This window comes from Coregonus clupeaformis, chromosome 12, assembly GCF_020615455.1.
Source record: "Coregonus clupeaformis isolate EN_2021a chromosome 12, ASM2061545v1, whole genome shotgun sequence".
NCBI lineage: Eukaryota > Metazoa > Chordata > Actinopteri > Salmoniformes > Salmonidae > Coregonus > Coregonus clupeaformis.
Window position 1 is genome coordinate 11931864 of NC_059203.1, and position 15415 is coordinate 11947278.

At 42.9% G+C, this 15415-nt stretch overlaps 1 protein-coding gene across 1 annotated transcript in view; it reads right to left on the reverse strand.

Moving 5' to 3' along the window:
- Positions 1 to 2484: 2484 nt before the first annotated feature.
- LOC121577721 (rho guanine nucleotide exchange factor 10-like protein) overlaps positions 2485 to 15415 on the reverse strand; it is a 158694-nt gene continuing 145763 nt past the window's right edge. The window contains exons 26-27 of the mRNA XM_045223702.1: positions 5585 to 5707; positions 2485 to 5437 (exon numbers count right to left, since the gene is read on the reverse strand). Of these exons, the coding sequence (XP_045079637.1) occupies positions 4893 to 5437; positions 5585 to 5707 (668 nt within the window). The 3' untranslated portion in view covers positions 2485 to 4892. The remainder of the gene's footprint in view (positions 5438 to 5584; positions 5708 to 15415) is intronic.

A 15415-nucleotide genomic window follows, 5' to 3' on the forward strand; every position in this document is an offset into this window, starting at 1 on the left:
GTTTTGCTTGCAGGGAAGGATGCGTTCTATTGCTGACCCAGGTACAAGGTGCAATTCAGCAGAGCTTTATCAGATCAGCATTATGTTCCCTGTTCCATGGCTGGATTTGGGCACTGAACAGGTACAGCAGCACAGGGCATTATGTGTTCTTCATTCTGCCTCTGCACTGTCTTCTGTTCTGTGGTTAGCTGTTCTCCCCAGGGGAGGCCTAATAAGAGTGAGCAGCTTGGTAAATGAGAAATTGCTGTGAAAATGAAGAGAAATAAAGAGAATCGAACAACAATGTGGATTATTCATACTCAAAGACTGTTGAAGCAGATTATGATCCATTCTCTTCTGCATTATGTTGCAGAGAGTAGGCTACAGTGGGGGAAACATGATTATTAGCTAATCAACATTATTAGCTGAAGACATTCCCCTGTTTATCAGCTTCTGTCAGCAGGGAGCTATCATAGCCATTCATGAGGAGGAGACCTGAGGACAAGGGAGGGGGTTGAGGACATGCAACTGGCAGGTCAGGGGTTTGTAGCACACAGTCCTAATGGCCATGTGGAAGCCAACCGGGCCATCCAGAAACCGTAGTAAGCAGGGTTATCAGCTGCTGCTTGGGCAAGGTTGGCAGACAGCAATCCTACACAGAGAGAACATCTCCCGAACTGTAGAGAGCCAGCGATTAGATATGCATCTGGTGTCCCACATGGAGGGCTAGTGGTGTGGAGACATATGGGCAGATTGAGCAGGGAGGGTCACCAGGTCCAACAGACTGGACTGGACCTCACTGCCATGGGCTGTCCGAACAGATAATTGTGAAGTCTGGTTCCAAATCAGACGAGCCAAGAGATTGGACACAGTGGTCTCTAACAGACAAATTAGATTCTTATTAGGCGCCACAAAATGGGTCAAAATGTAGACACCGGTTTTTTTTGTTGTAATTGAAATGCTTCAGACTAGCAAAGAAATCTTCAAATCAACACGCCAACCTTAATTTGGGCCCCACAAAGATAATTGGAATATCGCGTTATCACTCTGAAGTATTTATTTAACATTGACGTATTACACATGAATTATGAAACACTTTTATAGTACAGTATGTAAGCATGTATTCATTAACATACCAAAGGGAAATTGGAATTGACATTTAATGGAGTTAAGTAATGTTTTATATGTGCAATGTAACTTAACATTATACTGTACATCTAATGTTAAAGACTGCTCACTCTATCCACGTATACAACTGAGTCAAAAGTTAAACCAAGTGACTTTTCACAAGCCTCTTCCTCTACCACAGGGGTGTCAAAGTCTATAGCACATTCTTTTCAGTTATGTGAATTAAAATCAAAGTATGGGTAGCTTCTAGTAGCTGCAGAATCTGTTTTATAAGAACAGACAGTATGGTCAGTATGAGTGTAAAGTTATAATGGACAATCTCCATTTATGAGTGTGAATAGATCAAGTAATATTGAGGCTAAAATTATGGGAAAGGATGAGAGGACGGACACACATTAAGATATAAGGTGCAATACATCTGAGCGCACATACCCCAGCAGTGGGAAAGGCAATCCACTGAAACAGTTGTGTTGTACATACAGGTAGTGTTTGTAGGTGAATAATGTCTACCAGTGGAGGCCCCTCAGAGGAGGAAGGGGAGGACCATCCTCCTCAGTGAATTTAATAAAAATAAAAATAAAAGTTATCCTTTTTAGATAAAACTATGCTATATTCACGTCACCAAATAATTGATTAAAACACAATGTTTTGCAATGAAGGTCTACAGTAGCCTCAACAGCACTCTGTAGTGTAGCACCATGGTGGAGCCGGAGGACAGCTAGTTTCTGTCCTCCTCTGGGTACATTGACTTCAATATAAAACCTAGGAGGCTCATAGTTCTCACCCTCTTCCATAGACTTACACAGTAATTATGCCAACTTCCGGAGGACGTCCTCCAACCTATCAGAATTGACATATTGCCGACCCAATCAAAGGCTCAGAGAATGAATCTAGTACTGAAAGCATAAGCTACAGCTAGCTAGCACCGCAGTGCATAACATGTGGTGAGTAGTTGACTCAAAGAGAGAGAGAGAGACAATAGTTGAACAGTTTTGAAAAAATGAATTTCTTCCAAAATGAAGAAGCAAGAGAGAGAGAGAGAGCTAGCTATATTTAGTTGGATTTTTTTTTCACTTACACTTACCTAGCTAGCGAATGCAGCTAGCTTGCTTAGCCTACTCAAACACCTGGCTCAAGCAGAGAGGGATACTATGTTAGATAGCTGGCTATGGCTATCCAGCACTGGAACTTTTCCAAGTGAAGGTAAGCTTTTGGTTGTATTAATTTATTGCCACCCGGGGCCGTGTGTGTAGCTGCTAAACTGCTTGCTGTACACTGTACTGCATTATTGTAGCAGGTTTATTCAAGCGTTAGTTCTAGTAGCTAGCTATGTTGACTATGACGTTAGCTAATATGGTGACAACGATGTAGGCTGTGTGTAGCGGTTAGCGGTTATGGTATGAAGGTTTGGCTTGGAAAGTTTTTTTCACCTGGTCACAGACAGCTGTTGTATTGTGCATTGAATCCCACAAGAGAAATGGAAAAGGTGAGAGGAGGAGAACGCGTAGATGCGAGAAGGAATTATACAACAAGCAAATGATCATGCTGTTTGTATGTGGCTGCTATGAAAGTGACCTGTGTTTGCGGTGATCTGGGGTGTATTCAGTCTGCCGATTCTGTTGAAAAACATTTCTTAAATGAGAGCAAACGGAACGAAACGGGGATAAACATACCAGAATTTGTACAATAGAAACTCTAATTTGCAACTATTGGACTAATGAGTACACCCTAGATCAGCTAAATGCAGGCAAGAGTCTGCAAGACGATATTGAATGTGTCACCTTGATTACTCAAATTTTTCTCTCAACCTGTGCACCTACATCATAAACTTTAATTCGGAGGTTGTAACAACCTCATGATGGTTATAGGGAAAATGTTAGTATTATGTAGTAGCCTAAACCTATTGATGTTACATTGTACCTGGTGAATGGAATATGAATTATAGTCATCCAATATGCTGTAATAGAAAAAAGATCAGCCTCCCTCATCTTAAATGGCACCGACCCCCACTGATGTATACTACATAAAGATTACTCAATCATACACTCATGTACCCCTGGCTACATCCAAATAACCTTGACATGTGGGTGACATAGGAACACTAAACAAGTCTTGTACAGAACGCTTTCAACAGCTTTTCTCACGTGCACTGTACATTTGGATAGAAACAACGCAACATTCTGTATTGAGTTATGTTTTCTGTTGACCTCGACCTGTGAAACAAAGCCACTGTATTTTAACGCCAGGGAGACTAAGTAAAATAAAATAATGTTTCAGAACCATAGAAAGCATGGCCTTCTACTGGGATGAAAAAGAGAATTCGGGTATGGAGATGTAAGGGGAATTATACAACAGATTCTACAGAAGTGATGACAAAATATGGAATCAACCATTACTTCCATCCAGCAGCATAGGCAACTCAAAAGAACACTAAGTCTTCATCACCATGCATTCATAGCCAAACATCTCAATTCATTTGTCAATGAACACTTTTCAAAGACGTTGTCAAAGGTAGGCCATTTCCATTGTAGCAGAATAGAATAGAAACAGAAAGAGGGCAGGAGATTACCATGTCTCTGTTAACACACCAGATCACCGATGGCAATGGCTTCAAACAGGGAGTGAAGGAAAGGAGATTAAAATGCTTAAGGACACTAGGGGATAGATTTGCCACAAAACCCCATACAAAGCATTCTCCCTTTTAGGTGCCTCTACACAGTCACTAATGACGTCTGGGTGGCTGCAGCAGTTGTAGCCGTTATCTTTTGTAGTTAATTCAGTAGGCCTTTTGATGTGTAACATAGGTTAAATAATGTTTGTTGCATATTGTCATGTTGGTGTGCATATGTATTTGCTTTAACTGACTTAAAATTGACAATGTCATTGTCATCCACAAGAAACTTGTATGGTATGCATTTTGCACTTTGTAGTAATGCGAGTGGGAACATTTAAATGTAAAACTACTCAACTCTGGTAGACCAGGACACATCTAAGACATTGCCTTCTATTCCCTCTTATACCTCAGTTAACCTATCTATTTATGCAGTATAAAAAATCTGACGATTAAGGACTCACAGTCAGCGTCCAACACACTTTCATTTCCTAAAAGCACAGATTCACTTGTGACACTGACAGACATTTCACATATTTCACACTGCCAGGGAGTGAACTTGAGGCTTGCTGAACTAACAAAACTAAATAACACTAAAGTACTTTGTACACCTACAGTAGTTTCTCAGCTTTTCTCAGCCCTAAACAGATGGGTTCTCTCCCAAAGGATCAGATAAAAGAGGTCCATCTCCGGTACTGCAGCATGGTAGATTCAACAAAGTGTCACTCTCAAAGGAATGTGGTCCATTCTTACTCACAAAGGAATGCTGTCAACCGTGGGAGAGAAATCTGTGTGTGAAGCGAGCACTGTCAGCTCTGATGATCCTTGATTTCGGCATATCCATTTTGGTAAGGAGGGGAAAGGACCAGTTTAAGCTGTCACAAGAAAGGCTCTGGGCCTGTGGCTGAGGATGAGTAAGCAGGGTCGTCCAGGTCCACCAATGGGATGGCAGCGCCCCATGCCTCACAGGCCACCAGCAGGTCTCCTCAGATGGAGCATGCAGGAGCTCCCTAACACACACAAAGAGTCATCAGCCTGGCCTTGTGCTCTGTGCCAGCACTAATGTCCTGCTTTCACATGGTTCATGTTCCTGGCATTACGAGATGGAGAGGATTCAGGGCTGGAGCAAAGATCTGCTTCTCCCCTCTACACTGCCTGAATGTTGATACCCAGATCACACTGTTAGTGGTAGTTGCCATACCATCAGGGTGGTTTCTGAAGACTCCACCCCCGCCCGCTCTGCTGTCCCTTCCCTCAGTCTGTGGAAGCCCCTGCCCCCAGATATGACCGCTGCCAAGGTCACTCTGTCCCTGCGCCCCCTGTCCCGCTCACAGGGGCGCCCCCGCACCCACATCTCTGGGTCATCACTGAACTCATAGATAGAGCCGTCCTCCAGGCTGTGCTCCAAAGACTCCAGGGAGGAGTCAGATGCTTTGTCGCCCCGGGCCGTTAGCGGTCGCCCTGGCAACCCCGACGTGGAGCGCAACCTGTACTGTAGCAGCACACCCCGCCCCTTGCCCCCCCCCTCCCCCTGGGAGGAGCCTGACTGCGGCAGAGACTCCTGGGAGGCGGAGTCACTGCGGTCCTCCCCTCCGCAAGCAGAGTCGAGTCCATCCGCCACAGAGTCCATCTTCAGCAGCTCTGGGGAAAGGGTGCTGGACGTGGCCACCAGGAAGTCCACCGGACCACAGTGGGCATTCAGAGAGGTCATCCCTTTTCCTGCAGGACAGAGACAACCAGAAAAGCACAATGGTGACATACATACCCCCAGAATCAACTAATACCATTTTTATAATGGATCACTTTTCACAGTGAAAAACGTTCACAGTCCCCTTGACTCATCATATCCTCCTCCGTCATCTGTACCTGTTATTTTGGGGATGCCCTCCAGTTTGGGCACGGGCAGAGTGATGATGACACCCTGAACGGTGCCCACCCACAGCAGCCCCTGGCAGATGAGCAGGCTGGTGACACGCATGCTCTTCTGGCCTACAACATAGGAATAGGGAAACATGGGGGTTTTGTTTAGTACTGTAGTCTTAACAATATAAAAATATATGTTTTATTGTCACATACACCGGATAGGTGTAGTGAAATGTGTTTTACAGGGTCAGCCAAAGAAGTACAGCGTCCCTGGAGCAAATTAGGGTTAAGTGCCTTGCTCAAGGGCACACCGGCAGACTTTTCACCTTGTTGGCTCGGGTATTCAAACTAGCAACCTATCAGTTACTGGCCCAATGCTTTAACCGCTAGGTTACCTGCCGCCCTCATGTTGATATTCTTGTTAAATAAGGTCAGGTACTCTCACTGCATTACACACTTCATTTCCAACCTCCCCTTCCTTGCCAAGACTCTGGAACGGACTGTTGCCTCCCAATTACAAACCCACCTACTAATCAACAACCTATATATGGGTGGCAGGTAGCCTAGCGGTTAGGAGCATTGGTCCAGTAACCGAAAGGTTGCTGGTTCAAATCCCAGAGTAGGTGAACAATCTGACAATGTGCCCTTGAGCAAGGCACTTAACCCCACTCTCCAAGGGTGTCTCAGGGGGAATGGGATATGCACAAAATATTATCAAATTCACACTTGTACATGTGTGAAATAGGACAAATGTAAGCACCTACCTAATTATTATTATATTCAAGCCCCTCCAGTCTGGTTTCCATCCCCTCCACAGTACTGAAACTGCACTCCTCAAAGTTGTCAATGACCTCACCTCTGCTGATGTTGGTGCCCCTCAACATCCTGATTCTCCTTGACCTGGTGCCACTTTTGGCACAGTGAGCCATCAGATCCTCCTCACCAGGCTTGAGGGTCTGGGCGTTGAGGGCACTGCATTCTCCTGGCTACAATCATACCTCACAAACCGGACCCACTACAGCTCTCTCAATGGCCACACCTCTGCTGCAGTTACAAAGGGTGTCCCCCAGGACTCTGTGCTGGGCACCTTACTCTTCATCATCTACATCCTCCCCCTTGGTCAGATCCTCTGTCACTTAACTTTAACTTCCACTGCTATGCCGATAACACCCAGAACCCACCTCTGACCACATTGAATCCTGCCTCTCTGCAATAAAAACATGGATGCAACAAAACTTCCTCAAGCTCAACAGTGATAGAACAGAACACCTCCTCATAGGCACCAAATCCACCCTCACCAAAGCAACCTCACCCTTACCAATGATGACACCACTGTCTCTCCCTCCCCCCACGCACGCAACCTTGGCGTCATCCTGGACTACACTCTCTCCTTTGATCACCACATAAGACATACTGTCAAATCCTCATTCTTCACCTCTGCAACATTGCCAAAGTCAGTTCCTCCCTCGCCCATCCTATCGCTGAAACCCTCATACATGCATTCATCTCCTCCCGTCTTGACCACTGAAACTCACTATTCTCCGGTATCAACTCAAGCTCCCTCCATAAGGTCAAAATGGTTCAAACCTCTGCTGCCTGACTCCTCACCCACACTAAGTCCTGGCAGCTCATCACCCCTGTCTTCCGTGAGCTCCACAGGCTCCCGGTCTCCCAAAGTATTGATTACAAGATTTTCCTTCTGACCTACAAAGCCCTTCACCAACCTTGCCCCCCCTTACCTCTCAGCCCTTCTTCTCCCCTACCAACCCACTTTCGCACTCTGTTCTACCACAGCAGGCCACCTTGTCATCCCCAGATCGAAGCTCCAGAGCTTCAGCGACAGGGCCTTCTCCAGTGTTGATCCTAGGCTCTGGAACTCCCTCCCTCCAGCCATCTGTGACTCTGAGTCCATCACCACCTTTCAGTCCCTCCTAAAGCCCCACCTCTTTGACAAGGCCTACCTTACGGTGGGGACTCCAGACCAAAGGACACATTTCCACCGGTCTAATGTTCATTGCTAGTGTTTCTTGGCCAAAGCAGGTCTCTTCTTCTTATTGGTGTCCTTTAGTAGTGGTTTCTTTGCAGCAATTTGACCATGAAGGCCTGATTCACACAGTCTGAACAGTTGATGTTGAGATGTGTCGGTTACTTGAACACTGTGAAGCATTTATTTGGGCTGCAATTTTTGAGGCTGGTAACTCTAATGAACTTATCCTCTGCAGCAGAGGTAACTCTGGGTCTTCCATTCATGTGGCAGTCCTCATGAGAGCCAGTTTCATCATAGTGCTTGATGGTTTTTGCGACTGCTCTTGAAGAAACGATCAAAGTTCTTGACATTTTCCGTATTGACTGATATTCATGTCTTAAAGTAATGATGGACTGTTGTTTCTCTTTGCTTATTTGAGCTCTTCTTGCCATAATATGGACTTGGTCTTTTACCAAATAGGGCTATCTTTTGTATAACCCCCTACCTTGTCACAACACAACTGATTGGCTCAAATGTATTAAGACAGAAATAAATTCCACAAATTAACTTTTAACAAGGCACACCTATTAATTGAAATGCATTCCAGGTGACTACCTCATGAAGCTGGTTGAAAGAATGCCAAGAGTGTGCAAAGCTGTCATCAAGGCAAAGGTTGGCTATTTGAAGAATTTCAATCTCAAATATATTTTGATTTGTTTAACACTTTTTTGGTTACTACATGACTCCATATGTGTTATTTCATAGTTTTGATGTCTTCACTATTATTCTACAATGTAAAAATAGTAAAAAATTAAGAAAAACCCTTGAATGAGTAGGTGTGTCTAAACTTTTGACTGGTAGTGTATCTCAACATGTCTTTGTAAATGTTCTGAAGCCAAACTGGTGGCATTTGTAAAAAGAAACACAGTTTGAAGAGTTGCAGAGTTAATTGAAAATAATTCCATTGTTGATTAGATGCTATTTAAAATTAATTAGTCTATTTTCTTGAACGATATGGTCTATCCACTAGAAACTCATGGACAATGTGGACTCAGATATAAAACATGTATACTATATATTAATATTTTTGTATAACGTTATTCAAGTATAAATTACCATGGATTGCCATAGATTACCTGTAAATTACCAATGTTACCGGAATCACTTACCGGTAGCTTTGCAACCCTAGTCTTCACTATAAATGAAGATGCTATAATTGTGAATTTACACAAAAAACAGGAGACAATACATGATGTTTATGTTTTTCTGGTCCCTCAGTCATTGGCTCTCCTGGTACTGATATCTAGAGCGCCACTTAATATCTACAGCAACCACCTAATTGAATTACAACAACAGCCATGAGATCGCTACTGAAAGAATGCTAATTTACATGTACACTGCCTTGCAAAAGTATTCATCCCCCTTGGCGTTTTTCCTATTTTGTTGCATTACAACCTGTAATTTAAATTGATTTTTATTTGGATTTCATGTAATGGACATACACAAAATGGTCCAAATTGATTAAGTGAAATGAAAGAAATAATGGAAAAGTGGTGCGTGCATATATATTCACCCCCTTTGCTATGAAGCCCCTAAATAAGATCTGGTGCAACCAATTACATTCAGAAGTCACATAATTAGTCAAATAAAGTCCACCTGTGTGCAATCTAAGTGTCACATGATCTCAGTATGTATACACCTGTTCTGAAAGGTCTGCAACACCACTAAGCAAGGGGCACCACAAAGCAAGCAGCACCATGAAGACCAAGGAACTCTCCAAACAGGTCAGGGACAAAGTTGTGGAGAAGTTCAGATCAGGGTTGTGCTATAAAACATCCCACGGAGCACCATTAAATCCATTATACAAAAATGAAAAGAATATGGCACCACAACAAACCTGCCATTAATCAGAGAGGCAACAAAGAGACCAAAGATAACCCTGAAGGAGCTGCAAAGCTCTACAGCGGAGATTGGAGTATCTGTCCATAGGACCACTTTAAGCAGTACACTCCACAGAGCTGGGCTTTACGGAAGAGTGGCCAGAAAAAAGCCATTGCTTAAAGAAAAAAATAAGCAAACACGTTTGGTGTTCGCCAAAAGACATGTGGGAGACTCCCCAAACATATGGAAGAAGGTACTCTGGTCAGATGAGACTAAATTGAGCTTTTTGGCCATCAAGGAAAATGCTAGGTCTGTCGCAAACCCAACACCTCTCATCACCCCGAGAACACCATCCCCACAGTGAAGCATGGTGGTGGCAGCATCATGCTGTGGGGATGTTTTTCATCGGCAGGGATTGGGAAACTGGTCAGAATTGAAGGAATGATGGATGGCTAAATACAGGGAGATTCTTGAGGGAAACCTGTTTCAGTCTTCCAGAGATTTGAGACTGGGATGGAGGTTCACCTTCCAGCAGGACAATGACCCTAAGCATACTGCTAAAGCAACACTCGAGTGGTTTAAGGGGAAACATTTAAATGTCTTGGAATGGCCTTGTCAAAGCCCAGACCTCAATCCAATTGAGAATCTGTGGTATGACTTAAAGATTGCTGTACATCAGCGGAACCCATCCAACAAGAATGGGCAAAAATCCAAGTGACTAGATGTGCCAAGCTTATAGAGACAAATCCCCAAGAGACTTGCTGCTGTAATTGCTGCAAAAGGTGGCTCTACAAAGTATTGACTCAAGTGTTCTGTTTGTTTGTCTTATTTCTTGTTTGTTTCACAATAAAAAATATTTTGCATCTAGGCATGTTGTGTAAATCAAATAATACAAACCCCCCAAAAATCAATTTTAATTCCAGGTTGTAAGGCAACAAAATAGGAAGAATGGCAAGGGTGGTGAATAGTTTCTCAAGCCACTGTAGAGCTGCATTTACATGGTTGTTCTGTGTCATGCTCAGATTATGACGTGTGATTCGCATGAGTGATTAGAGAGCACCTTAATTGATTCATTTCACCACGCACAAACACAGACCAAATTTGGAAGAAGCAGCAGGGTTGTGCAAGTAGTGAGCGGAGGCAGCATTGCTGAGGTGCATGTTAAGCGTCTGCAGAGAGCGAGGCATTTAGGAATCGATCTCAGAGGGTCATGAGAGAGTTAGAAGGCAGAATGAAGAACTCAATCTTATAAATGTCAGCCGACTGCTTACATAGAGATTTTGTCTATTTCTAGTCTGTGTCACAGAGTGCTGCATCAGAGGGGCAGCGGTTGTCATGAACACCCACTGCAGGGTTAACATGAACTGTAAAGTTAAGTGAGAGCAGGCACCAGGCATCGTCTAGGAACAGCAATGAAAGAGGATAATGACAAATACTGGAGATTAGGGCGGTTGTAGCCCTTTCCTGCAGTCAAATGACCTAGTGGCCTCATGGGAGGAATGTTATTCATATTTTTCATAATTTCATAATTAATCAACCTTTTTTTAAAGCCGCCTAAAATCCGATGTTTCTATGTCAAACGGTTTTGTTATATTTCAGTCTTCAGTGATGCATATAAAGTGTAATATTGGGATGCATACTCAAAATGGAATACATTGCAACTCTATATCTGACATGGTACAGGTGCCCATAACCATGTGTTTGATGTGTATACTTTTGTTTCAAAGTAGATTTGTTTAAGACTACCAAGAAACACTCTGTGACCCTGAATTAGCCCACTAGTTGTAAAAGGTTAAGCGATCCTCCACCTGCAGTTTCTACAGTAACGCAAAGGTCTTCAGTGGGCTGATCTAAGGAGCTGTTTTTGTGTGTTAAAAATACATTTCTAAAGATAACTATTTTGCTGTGATATTTCAATGAGGACCTTTTGAAGTACATACAGTGGGGAAAAAAAGTATTTAGTCAGCCACCAATTGTGCAAGTTCTCCCACTTAAAAAGATGAGAGAGGCCTGTAATTTTCACCATAGGTACACATCAACTATGACAGACAAAATGAGAAAAAACTATCCAGAAAATCACATTGTAGGATTTTTAATGAATTTATTTGCAAATTATGGTGGAAAATAAGTATTTGTTCAATAACAAAAGTTTCTCAATACTTTGTTATATACCCTTTGTTGGCAATGACACAGGTCAAACGTTTTCTGTAAGTCTTCACAAGGTTTTCACACACTGTTGCTGGTATTTTGGCCCATTCCTCCATGCAGATCTCCTCTAGAGCAGTGATGTATTGGGGCTGTCGCTGGGCAATACGGACTTTCAACTCCCTCCAAAGATTTTCTATTGGGTTGAGATCTGGAGACTGGCTAGGCCACTCCAGGACCTTGAAATGCTTCTTACGAAGCCACTCCTTCGTTGCCCGGGCTGTGTGTTTGGGATCATTGTCATGCTGAAAGACCCAGCCACGTTTCATCTTCAATGCCCTTGCTGATGGAAGGAGGTTTTCACTCAAAATCTCACGATACATGGCTTCATTCATTCTTTCCTTTACACGGATCAGTCGTCCTGGTCCCTTTGCAGAAAAAACAGCCCCAAAGCATGATGTTTCCACCCCCATGCTTCACAGTAGGTATGGTGTTCTTTGGATGCAACTCAGCATTCTTTGTCCTCCAAACACGACGAGTTGAGTTTTTACCAAAAAGTTCTATTTTGGTTTCATCTGACCATATGACATTCTCCCAATCCTCTTCTGGATCATCCAAATGCACTCTAGCAAACTTCAGACGGGCCTGGACATGTACTGGCTTAAGCAGGGGGACACGTCTGGCACTGCAGGATTTGAGTCCCTGGCGGCGTAGTGTGTTACTGATGGTAGGCTTTGTTACTTTGGTCCCAGCTCTCTGCAGGTCATTCACTAGGTCCCCCGTGTGGTTCTGGGATTTTTGCTCACTGTTCTTGTGATCATTTTGACCCCACGGGGTGAGATCTTGCGTGGAGCCCCAGATCAAGGGAGATTATCAGTGGTCTTGTATGTCTTCCATTTCCTAATAATTGCTCCCACAGTTGATTTCTTCAAACCAAGCTGCTTACCTATTGCAGATTCAGTCTTCCCAGCCTGGTGCAGGTCTACAATTTTGTTTCTGGTGTCTTTTGACAGCTCTTTGGTCTTGGCCATAGTGGAGTTTGGAGTGTGACTGTTTGAAGTTGTGGACAGGTGTCTTTTATACTGATAACAAGTTCAAACAGGTGCCATTAATACAGGTAACGAGTGGAGGACAGAGGAGCCTCTTAAAGAAGAAGTTACAGGTCTGTGAGAGCCAGAAATCTTGCTTGTTTGTAGGTGACCAAATACTTATTTTCCACCATAATTTGCAAATAAATTCATAAAAAATCCTACAATGTGATTTTCTGGATTTTTTTTTCTCAATTTGTCTGTCATAGTTGACGTGTACCTATGATGAAAATTACAGGCCTCTCTCATCTTTTTAAGTGGGAGAACTTGCACAATTGGTGGCTGACTAAATACTTTTTTTCCCCACTGTATGTGTTTACCCAAACAAAACAACTATTAAATCCATTAGCAGAAGGGACAGGTTTTTCTTCTCGGCTTTAGAAACTTCCCAGATGTTTACGACATCAGACAGAAACCCCCTGATGAGGAGCAGCCCATTAACCCTTTGCACTCGTACCCATATACGAGTTGAAAGTGGCAGATTTGGGCACTAATAAGCACCTAAATTGGAATGTAGTAGGTGTACAGTAACATGCTATCCATGATGTCAGAGCTTTGGCTCTGCGCTTCACAGCGCTGTATGGGTTTTGACTGACAGCCGTTCTGAATATGAGCACCGTGCGCGACAAGACGTTTCCTCCATCCCTCACGGTAATTGGGAAACTTCGGTAAATGTTTTGTCTGAGTGAGTGAAATGCTGTAAATTAAGATGACTCAATGTATTTTGAAAGATGAGACGTTGAGGATTATTATAAATCCCGCTTTGATGTTATACAAGCAAGCCAAACACCTGTGAGTCCAAATGTGCACTCTATATTTCCGAATCATAAAACCTACGTCATATACAGTGTCAACGTTTACAATCACTACGTTTTATGTACAGTTACAATATGACATGGCGTCATACCCTGGGTTGTTCTCTACAGAATGAGCCTATGTTAGTTTTTTTTTGAAGAAAATGTTCCGCTGCACAAGCACCTGAATGCACTCATGACTCCTTTCTATGCACACCAAAAATACGATCTGTTTCTCTGAATTGCCTTGTGAAAGCCTAACACTGTAAGATCATATTTTATAACTTAGCTAGTCATGATGGCAATAGAACAAACTTCCAAATTATGCTCACCTGACCCTGATTGCGATTTATAATGGACCGTTTTTGGATTGCGTAAACAACAGTAATTATGTGATGGCAGGGATGCAGGGTTATGTACCAAACAAAACAACTACAAGTGTGCTTGCTCTAGTTCCTCAACGCCACACCTAGGAGAGTTCGAAGAAGTACCTTATAGTTGAAGACTCTTCTTTGAGTCATAAAATAGTTTTAAAATTGCTTAGGGGCAATTCCACGATAACGGAATTACGCTTTGACTCAGTTTTTTCACTTTAAAATGTATGGCAAAAAACAACAACATTGATTTCAAAGTTTAACAAACCATACAACTCTATGCACAAGGACTTCTTGCAACAATTTCCACATAAAATGTTGTGGAGGAACTGTGCAGATGCAAACTTTGGTAACGGAATTACGGTAAAATCTCCCTCAACTTTTTATGCGACCAAATATCTGCTCTGAATTAAGATTCAAAGATGTCTGCAGAAAGAACGGGGTGTCAGCTATGACATGGCACCTTGAGTTAGAAAAAATATATTTTGGTTGTTGAACTACAGTAAGTGAAGTGTATTTACAACGGTAACGGAATTGCGGTAACTGAATTGCATCATGGATCCCGGATCTGTACTACACATCAATGCATAATTATGGGTATGAATGTCATTCTCCTCATGTTTCATAAGTTTGGACATCACAGCTCAGCACAGCAGAGCACAGTACAGTACAGTGCAGTACAATACAGCACAGAACGGCACAGCAGAGCAGAGTAGGGTAGAGTAGAGTAGAGTTCAGTACAGTAGAGTACAGTTGAGTATAGTGCAGTATAGTCCAGTACAGTAGAGTATAGTACATTAGAGTATAGTTCAGTACAGTAGAGTACAATATATTCTACTGTACTATAGTTTACTGTACTGTTCTGTACTGTACTGTATTGTACTGTACTACTCTATTGTATTGGACTGTACTCGACTGTGCTCTACTCACTGTACAGTACTGTGCTATCCAAACTTGTGAAACATACAGTACCAGTCAAAAGTTTGGACACACCTACTCATTCAAGGGTTTTTCTTTATTTTTACTATTTTCTACATTGTAGAATAATAGTGAAGCCATCACAACTATGAAATAACACATGGAATCATGTAGTAACCAAAATGCATTTTATATTTGAGATTCTTCAAATAGCCACCCTTTGCCTTGATGACACCTTTGCAAACTCTTGGCATTCTCTCAACCAGCTTCACCTGGAATACTTTTCCAACAGTCTTGAAGGAGTTCCAACATATGCTGAGCACTTGTTGGCTGCTTTTCCTTCACTCTGCGGTCGGACTCATCCCAAACCATCGCAATTGTGTTGAGGTCGGGGGATTGTGGAGGCCAGGTCATCTGATGCAGCACTCCATCACTCTCCTTCTTGGTAAAATAGCCCTTACACAGCCTGGATGTGTGTTGGTTCATTGTCCTGTTGAAAAACAAATGATAGTCCCACTAAGCCCAAACCAGATGGGATGGCGTATCAATGCAGAATGCTGTGGTAGCCATGCTGGTTAAGTGTGCCTTGAATTCTAAATAAATCACTGACAGTGTCACCAGCAAAGCACCCCAACACCAACACACTACCTCCTCCATGCTTCACAGTG